The sequence below is a fragment of the Prosopis cineraria genome, unplaced genomic scaffold (genome assembly GCF_029017545.1).
Source record: "Prosopis cineraria cultivar Desert tree isolate PC_DT_omini unplaced genomic scaffold, ASM2901754v1 PC9, whole genome shotgun sequence".
NCBI lineage: Eukaryota > Viridiplantae > Streptophyta > Magnoliopsida > Fabales > Fabaceae > Prosopis > Prosopis cineraria.
In genome coordinates this window covers 26,939,485-26,949,745 of record NW_026555340.1, presented here as the reverse complement: position 1 = coordinate 26,949,745, position 10,261 = coordinate 26,939,485, and the positions used below count along the sequence as shown (strand labels likewise).

Sequence of the window (10,261 nt, the reverse complement as noted above, 5' to 3'; positions counted from 1 at the left end):
CATTGAAGCCAATTATTATCACTTATTTCCTTGGCTTTTGGTCTTAACTGGTCTATGATTGAATTCAATTATACGATTTCTCTATTAATTCCAGAACTTCTTTCCAACACACCTTTTTGATTATTTTAGTCTAAGATTGAAGCATGCTTCATAGTGGTCTATTAATCATATTGGATGTATTCTTCATTGTCCTCATATATTTTGTTAGATACCCTCAATTAATTTTCCTATAGCCTAGCCTAGTCTAGCCATCTACTTTGAAATTTAAACGTTTGACTAGGCTTTTTAAACTTTTAATTGAAAGTAACTTGGAAAAAACGATTTGATGGATCAGTTATCCCAACTTCAATTTTCTGATATTCCATTGGTGGAAAAACAGAATATTGGTTCAAAAATTCTAGCCCTTTCCCCCTTATGATGTATGATGGTGTTATCTTTGATTGATTTTACAGGTAATCTTTCTCATTCACTTTTAAATATCAAATGACTGGTTAGTGTTGTCCAAGGGCTGTGTACTTATCTGTGTATGTTCAAATGCATGCTTTGTCACCTGAGAGTTTAATAACAGCCAAGGAATTCGAGATATTTAATCAAATTGGTAAGGAATTTCCATTTGTCTTTTTAGCAGCTCAATTTTGTTCCAACAAGTACTTTGATAATGAGATCTTGACACCAAACCACCTTGAAGTGAGATACTGCAGTATTCTTATGTATAGATTTTTTTAACAAAAAAAGATTAATCTCGAAAACTTCCCTGAAAAATAATAATCTTCAAATTTGTAATCTTTCTTAGCCAAATAGGTCTAACACGGCAAATAAAGATCAGATTCATTACTCATTAACATGCTTGCCTACGCAGACTTAGAGCTCTGCGATGATCAATCAGTGATAGTCTTGGAATAGTCTCAAAACTTAAAATAAAGGCTTTTGCACAATTAGCAACTAATTAATTACTAATAATGTATTAATTTCTGGTTATGGACTCGAATATTAAAATCACAAAGTGAATAAGAAAGGAAGCAGACTTGCTGCTACTTTTTCTGGTCTGCAGCGAAAGCAAACGAAAAAGATTAAGCCAAATGTAACACACAAAAACACACCCCACACACACACACACACACACACACATGTATACTGTTATGGAATAGTGAACATGCAGGGTGGCAGCTTTTATTGCATTAATTAAAACTTTGGCAAATATGAAAAAGGAGAAAGAAGGGATAGCATGAATTGCAAGAAGTTTATCACACCTGATGCTGCAGCCAGAGTTAGACGCAAGCTTTATCATGATAGGCTAATAGTGGTCATTTTCGAAGACATCAGGCCACTTACTTGATTGCATATTCTGGTTTGTCCTTTTCTCTTTTAGAATTTGCAGAGAAAATTTTGTTGGCCACATCAGCCTCATGACATGATTCTCTTTCTTAAAATTCCCCTTTCCCTCCCAGGACTCATCCCCTGTGTTCTTTAGATTTAGCTTATCTGAGAGCAATTCTTCTGAATATACCAGGGAAGTTACAAATATCATCCCCATTCAAGTGCTAGGAATCCTCTGAAACACACACACAGAGATATAATAAATAGAAGGCACTTGTGGATCTATTTTATTGCAAATGGCTATTTTACCGGTGCTGGAGGCATGTAATTTACATGGGAGCCTATCAGACTAGGACATGAAAGAGAGTGTTGTATTAAATACTGATATTAAATGAAATGCAATATTTCATGAAGGGGGAGTTTAGAGGGTGATAAATAGAGTAGGACCCATGGTCCCAAATTGTCTTGGGAGTATTAGGACAAGATTAGGAGAGGGAGGGTTTTGAGTGTTGGGTCAACCACAGCATATTTCCCCACCTTCTGCCTCTTGCCATACACTAACACTAACCCTTTTAAACCTGTTCCCATGTGCTCTTCCCTCCTCCACCAACATTCCAATACCCTTCAACCTCCTTTCTGCTCCCCTTCCCTTCCACACAAGCAGCAAATATTTTCTCTATACACAATTATTACTTGCATATATTGAGCCTGCTACTGCTACCTCATCTCTCAGTTTTCATTTTATCTGCTTCTTTTCTTACCCTATTAATGCCTTGGACTTTGTCTCTGAGACTGATATGCTTCGACCACACTGTCCATGTGTACATTTGTTTGCTTTGTTTTGTTACTGTTTTGGTAATTATTATGTTTTTCTCAATACACAACTAACTTGTTAGCTTAGGTAGAAATTTATCAGTTTGAAGATATGGCTTCTTGTGCTAATCAAAAGTTGTGTATCTATGTATATATATAGGGGCTGCGTCCTGCTCTGAGTTCTGCTTGTTTGGCTTATTCATCGACAATTATTGGTGAGTTGACTAAACAGGTTTTTTTTTTTCTTTTTTTTTTTTACATATATCTCCATGTGTAACCATTTCCTGTGATCATTTGTCGTGGAATCTCACGTATTAATTTATTCACTTGATATCTATATATGTCCTTTTGGAAGGCCATTTTGACAAAACAAAAACAAAACAAAACAAAACAAAAAAACAATCCTGTGCGAACCAGTGATATTTATGCGCAAGATAATTAAACTTTCACAACAAAGAAAATCCTCAAGTGAAAAGAATAAGAGAGTGAAGATCAGACATGACCATGAAGAACTCACCTTAACTTTTAACATTGAAACAGCTATATTGAGTATATATAATGGAGAAGAGTAAATTACACTTAAAGGTTTTATTTATTTTATTTTTGGCCACAACACTTAAAGGTACGTTTAAGCATGTGACACATGTCTCTTATTTCTCACAAACCTTACGCAAAAAATACTGCTTCCACGTATTTTTGCAGAATTGCAATATATATATATATATATATTATACTAAGGGAAATAGCAAAATTTTAATTTCGAGTACTAATCCAGGTAATTATATAGAAATAATTGGTGTGGGGGCTTTTTATTATATTGCAGGTTGTAAGCAACACCTAATGAACGATGTGGCTTCATGCATGATTCAATTAATGTCATAGATATCTAAAACACTAATTAACAGGTAACAAGTTATAGTTTTTATTTACTAAATGCAATTTTAAAAAAATATTAACAATTGACACCTCATACTCCTCTGGTATCCTACTATCACGTTATAATTTTGGGGGGCAAAATAATAAAAGTATATTTCAAGTGGCAATCTTCACACCCATTGCTTGAGGTGTGTACTCTATTTATGTAGTTTCAAGGAATCTTACAGTTCAAATTTTGTTATTAAAATTTTCGATGCAGTTCAAGTGACAGCATATTTAATTTTACTGATCAAGTTGTATAAAAAGGGAACATTCTTACATTTGTGCTTGCTATCCAGAAATATCATTGTTATCAAGAATGGTTTCTGTTAATTAGGAAAAAAAAATGCAGATCGAAATTCACGAATGCACAATTGTTTAAATTTGGATTAAAGCCGTACGAAGGTAAAATAGTCGTCTCCAGTTGCGTGGCATACAATGTAGTATTCTTAAAAAAAATTTATGTGTGTTCCCAAATTTAATCTCGTGTATGGAAAATTGATTTGAGGCTGATGAATTTGACTCTGGATTTATGATAGATTCAATGAAAAATATGACTGTTGGTCCCTTTACATTTTAATATGTTTAGATATTCGTCTATATATTTTTTCCCTTTGCTCCTAGTCTCTTAATTTTTATCTATTCGCAATATTAGTTTCTACATATTAAAACATGATCATAAAGACTTACTACGATGGCTAACGAACACATAACTTCATTACTTCTCTTGCTAAATTATTAAAATTATTATGAGTTGTATAAAAATGAATAGAAAGGTTTTTTTTTTAAAGGGGCAAGATATTAAAATAAGAATCCATAAACACGGTTGGCAAAATTTCATAAGGAAGAAGTCGTGATTGCAAGGACATAAAGCATAAAAATTAGTAGTCATTTTATTCATATAAGATCTAATTCATTATAATTTTACCAGCTCAATGAGAGAATTAAAAATTAGTTACACATGAACACATTTAACTTTGATAATGACAAGAATTACCATTATAGACAGATGAAATTAAGAAACTAGAAACAACAAAAAATATAAAAACTAATAACAAAATATACTAAAAATATACGTTACCAACAATTACATTTTCCATAACACATCAGCGTTGAAGGATTCTATTTTCAGGGTATAATATAATAATAGTAAACTTAGTTAGGCGTTTTCGTGACCCTATATAAGAAGGTCCATAAATATTGCAAAATAAGAAAGTTTATAATTACTAGAGAAAATATTATTAAATATGAACGTATCACTGGATGTGTTTGGTGATTAATTAAGGATATAAAAGTTTTATACTCAATGACTAGAATTTGGAGATTCATTTCATCAAAAAAAAAAAACAAAAAAACAAAAAGAATTTGTTAGACTCATGAATAACGTATGAAAATGAAGGCTCCCGGTCGATCCCTCTTTTCAGTTCTCAATCAAGTTTGTGAGTCTCTCATCATTTCACAAACATTGTAAGTTGTAACTGAAGCCATATTTTTCTCTTACTTTTGACCTATTAGTAAAGAAATTGGTATGACAAAAAAAATTATTTCTCATTGCATATTTTTTAAGAAATAGACATCGAGAATTAATATTGATAAAATTGGTAATCACTACTCATATTTTTTTTCCGATTTAGTAATTACTATTCATATATAGTAATTCGGTAAGGGACACTAAAGTATGTTAATAGTGTTTTAAAATTATGCTACTAAACGGTTAATAATAACGATGTATTATTTTATGCCAAAATTAAGGATGCTTCTTTTTTAGCATGTTAAGCAAATTAATGCCATGATCAACACAATGAAAAAGATATCATTAATTGGAAATTGACTATGCGGCATATTATTACGAATATTAATATTAATCCTCGGTCATCAGCTTGTTAGTGAAAATATAAGGGACTACCAACGTAGTAGTATTCAAGAATTAATCCCAATTAAAAACACTATTAAAAGGACAAAAAGATGTTGTTAACTATATAGATTTATTTAATTTTTTTATAAACATTGTAAAATTATAGAATACTAATTATAAACAGGATATATAGTTACAAATTTTAAACTTTATTTTACTCTTTAGGAATTTAAAAAAGTTGACAGATGTGTCATTATTTATGAGCGTCTAATAATACATTAAATATTATTTGACGGACATGAAAATAATAACAGATAAGTTTTTGAGGAGGGCAGGATGGTCATTGACGATTTGAACGATGAAAATGAAAAAGGATCCCGTCCGTTGACTCTTAAGAATTCCAATGGCGGCCCCTACGCCGTTGGTCCTGCTCAGTCTCTCTCTCTCTCTCTCTCTCTCTCTCTCTCTCTCTCTCTCTGTGTGTGTGTGTCTCTCTCTGCGAGTGTCTGTCTTTGTAAGCTTATATTTAAAAGGCCAAGGTCCTAACAGACGAAGCAACACATAGAACAAAGCAGAGATAAGAAAGAAAGAAATGGAAGAGGTGATGGTGTACTGGCTGAAGCTGGTAGGCATGTCGCTGATCGGAATGGTGTTAATGGTGAAGCTGGGAGCGTCACTGTGGTGGAGACCCTTCAAAATCCAAGCCCATTTCTCCCGCCAAGGAATCAGAGGTCCTCCTTATCGGTTCTTCATCGGAAACCTCCACCAAGTCGTCTCCATGATGCTCCACGCTTCCTCTCAGCCTATCTTCCCTTTCTCTCACAACATCCTCCCCCGAGTCCTCTCCTTCTACCATCACTGGAAGAAGCTTTACGGTATCATCTTGCCGAATTCAATTCTTGACAATGTAGTTGTTTGTGTTTGGTAACAGTTTTAAAAACTCGACTTGTCTTCTTCCCACCTTCCTCCCTCTGTGCTGTGTAGGGTCTACTACACTACCATGCCCCTTCCCTTCTCTGAACACTCTCTGAAACCAATGGCTGTCATGTTTCCTGCTCTTTTCCTCTTTTCGCATACTTCCATTCCCACTTCCTACTTCTGCTTTTGTACTCCTTCCCTACTTTGTGTATATATCTCAACCTCTCCTAACCATGCACATAATCCATCTTAACTATTCTGCTTAATCTTCTGTTTTAGAATTTGGTTATTGGGCCTGATATATCTTTCATTATATTCCAGGTGCAACATTCCTGGTGTGGTTTGGACCCACGGTTCGTCTCGCCGTGTCTGATCCGGACCTGATAAGAGAAATCTTCACCTCCAAGTCCGAATTCTATGAGAAAAACGAAGCGCCGCCGCTCGTGAAGCAGCTTGAAGGCGATGGACTGCTCAGCCTCAAAGGAGAGAAATGGGCTCACCACCGGAAAATCATCTCCCGACTTTCCACATGGAAAATCTCAAAGTAATAATTAACTAACTGTGAATTGACTCTATCACATCCTCAAAGCCTGAGAGAATATCTGTGTGATCAACGGTGTGTTGTTGTGTATGTGCCCCGGCTCTTTTTGTAGTTGTTGATACCGGTGATGGCGACCGCCGTGGGGGACATGTCGGAGAAGTGGTCTGAGATGTCGTCGTCGGAGAGTAGGGGTGAAGTGGAAATCGAGGTTTCAGAGTGGTTTCAGACGTTGACAGAAGATGTCATTACGAGAACGGCTTTCGGAAGCAGCTACGAAGATGGCAAAGCCATCTTCAGACTCCAAGCCCAACAAATGGTATTAGCCGCCGATGCCTTCCAAAAAGTTTTCATCCCAGGTTACAGGTAAAGCCATAATACTGTTTCTCCTGCAAATGAATACAGACAGAACAGAAAGCCTGAAATCTTTCTGGTTGAATATATATAGATTCTTTCCGACGAGGAGGAATATAAGATCATGGAAGCTGGACAAGGAGATAAAAGATCGGTGGTGAAACTGATAGAGAAGCGAAGAGGGAAGAGAAGGAAATAGAGGAGGAGGAGGAAGGAGGAGCGGCGAAGGATTTGCTGGGACTGATGATGAAGGCGGAGAGCGGGAAGGTGACGGTGGAGGACATGGTGGAGGAGTGCAAGAGCTTCTTCTTCGCAGGGAAACACACGACATCGAACCTGCTGACGTGGACCACCATCCTCCTCGCGATGCATCCTCAGTGGCAGCTCCTCGCACGTGACGAGGTGCTTCGAGTTTGCGGTTCCTCACGCGACCTGCCCACCAAAGACCAGCTCCTCAAGCTCAAGACGGTGCGTATCTTTAATTTCTTTTAACCACAAGGGCTCGGCAAGTTCATTCATTATCATGCCAATTAATTAAATTAAATGAACTTTGTTTTGGGAGTATAATAACACTATTAGTATATTTGGACCCTTATGTTATTTTTGTTTGCTGAAATGGCGATGCTAATCCCCACCTTTTGCTTTCTGGTAGCCCTCCTCTGGGGAACATGGTGTGCCACTTTTGTCTTTTACATCAATCACTTAACCAGACATCATGCCTCGGCTTTTAGTTTCGTTCTTTTTAACTTTTTCATTACTTTGTAATATGTGTGCGTGCGCGCACGCGCTTCCCCCATCCATTACCTAACCCAATTAATTCCTTGTTGCCTGATATCCATCTGTAAATATGTATAATTATCGATGATTATTCGTAAATGTCTTCATTTATTTTATATACAAAATTATCTAATATATCTAGTATCATCAGACATCAGACGAGATTCAATTTTTAAAAAACTTTTATTGATCGGACCTGTTTTTTATATCCATCAGCGTAACATTCGAAGATAGATAAAGTATAATTTAGAATCTTGAGAGTATATTTGTTTTTGTGCTCCAATAAATCGTCAATTAAAAGGGTTAAATTGCAATTGCTGATAAAAAAATTATATTTTTGTTTTTAGTTTGATCTTATTTGAGATTTTGATCTGACGCAGCTCAGCATGATTATCAACGAATCGTTAAGGTTGTACCCCCCAACAATTGCAACAATTAGGCGAGCCAAAACTGACGTGGATCTGGGGGGCTACAAGATCCCACGTGGGACCGAGATCCTGATTCCAATCCTGGCCGTCCATCACGATCCAGCAATATGGGGCAACGACGTGAACGAATTCAATCCTGGCCGTTTCTCGGAGGGAGTGGCCCGCGCTGCAAAGCATCCATTGGCGTTCATACCATTTGGTTTGGGTGCGCGCACATGTATCGGACAAAATCTCGCAATGCTGCAAGCCAGGCTTGCTTTAGCTATGATACTACAGCGTTTTAGTTTCAGGTTGGCCCCACACTATCAACACGCTCCGACGGTCTTGATGCTTCTCTACCCTCAATACGGGGCGCCCATCATTTTCAGACCCTTGTGATGAACGGTCCTGATTCCATTGGCTATCATCCTATGTATCTCCGTTTGTGTGGGAACATATATAATTTTTTTTTTCAGAAAATTAACTCAAGCCCACAATTTTCAAGGGATAAAGTTCACCGTGGTTACGATCCCTTTTTCAAGAATTTAGGTTTATAATGTAGTATGTATAAATGTGGATCAAAGTGGGGCCTGAGTCCGCCTGATATATGCTTTTGATAGCATTTTCATCGGAAATATATATATATATATATATATATGAGCGTATATGGGAATTAAATTACCATGGTGACCTTCCCATTTGTTTAGCGACCTGTGGAACAGAGTTACAGTGGCGTCTTGATGTGAGGATTTTGGTCTTGTTATTCAGAATTGCAATGTAAACAATAGACGGCTAACAGCTAATTTATATAGCTACTTCACCATTTTGTCATTTTGTGTATACATTGTGTAAATCTTTTTTTTTTTTAACTGTGGTTTTGTAATTTTGTAACGCCTTTTTTTTAAATAATATTGACTGTATTGCAAAAAAAGTAAGAGTATTATTTGTTACATTAGTAACGACAATCTCTAAGTTCGGAGACACATAAGAAACATGAACCCCAAAAAATGCATAATGTTGAACATTTACACGTCTTTAAAAATAAGTATAGTAATTTGATAACCCATAAACTATTATATAGCATTTAATATGCTGCAATTAAATATTAAATATGTTTGCTTAGGTATTGACGGATGAAAAGAAGAGAGGAACGTTTGGCTTGAGGTGCAAGGAAAGGTATGAATATGAGCTAACTCAAACCATATGAGTTAAGAAAAATGTAGGTTGAATTGAGTGTAATTCACTTTTTTATGGGTTAAAAAAATCTCAACCGAATCTAACTCTTAAGATAGCAGGCTAAAATGTCAACTCATTTATTTTTTTAGTTTATTTTTTCATGATTTTTTTAAAGTATACGTAAATGATGACTTTCAATTTAATACTCCTTCATGATTCATTCTGATACATCAAAATATTAATTTAACATATTTATATAAAATATATGAATTGTTTTGGTTAAATAAGTATACCCAATATGGTTTTATCCCATAAAATTGTTTCCTTTTTTTTAAATTTTTAAAAATAATATGGGTTAAACGGGCCAATAAAGTCTCCCTTACCAAATCACATTTAACTTCATAATTAACGTAATCAAGGGATAAACCTCCAAAAAATTACTAGAGTTGTAGAATTTTATAAAAGAGAAGAATTCTCAAATTATTTACAATGGAATCCCAAAACTTAATTTTTAATCTCTAATACACATTTAAAATGTTCAAATCAAAGTTTGAAAACAATACAAAAACTTAAAAAACAAGTGGGACCCAAAATAATAAGTTTCAAAACTCAAAACAGTGTTTTTGCGTAGGAAATGCAACATGCACCACAGCATAAGACATATACACCGTAGCTCATCCTTCTTTGTGCCATGCGCGGCGACGTGAGGCATCATGAGCCGCGGTGCATTGCATGAATTTAATAGATATCAACTATCAAAATAACAGCACAGGAAGCGAACTTTCAACGTGTCTCAAATCTCCGTCTGATATTCAATTAAGGTGATTTTGATGTTTACATGGAGCTTTTTCCTAGATTTAGTTAATGGCACAGGTTCCACACTTAAATTTAATGACATGTAACTCTTAGTTGACAATTGTATTAACATTTATACACATAAAATAACAAAGAGAGGCATACAAAAGGATTACTCTACAAATCATAAGCCTTTATGTGTGTTCCCTAACTAGGATCTAATGAGCTAGCCTCTGTTGAAAACTAAAGAGTGAATACAACTACTTAATAACCAAGTTTTACTTTATCTATACAGTTATCTATCAATTATAAACAAATGCAAAATAGGTAAAGATATGCAAACACAATACATATGATAGGCTTGGTTATGGTTCATGATACTAACAATCATGTAAC

General features: G+C 35.3%; 1 protein-coding gene across 1 annotated transcript; it reads left to right on the top strand.

Moving 5' to 3' along the window:
* The first annotated feature begins 5,417 nt into the window (after nucleotides 1–5,417).
* Nucleotides 5,418–8,725, top strand: LOC129320609 (cytochrome P450 734A1-like). Its single transcript, XM_054966136.1, is given in 8 exon segments — nucleotides 5,418–5,775; nucleotides 6,140–6,331; nucleotides 6,334–6,362; nucleotides 6,472–6,722; nucleotides 6,805–6,854; nucleotides 6,857–6,892; nucleotides 6,895–7,178; nucleotides 7,868–8,725. Coding segments are annotated over 8 exon segments (1,551 nt in total). The 5' UTR covers nucleotides 5,418–5,492; the 3' UTR covers nucleotides 8,294–8,725.
* Nucleotides 8,726–10,261: the final 1,536 nt, after the last annotated feature.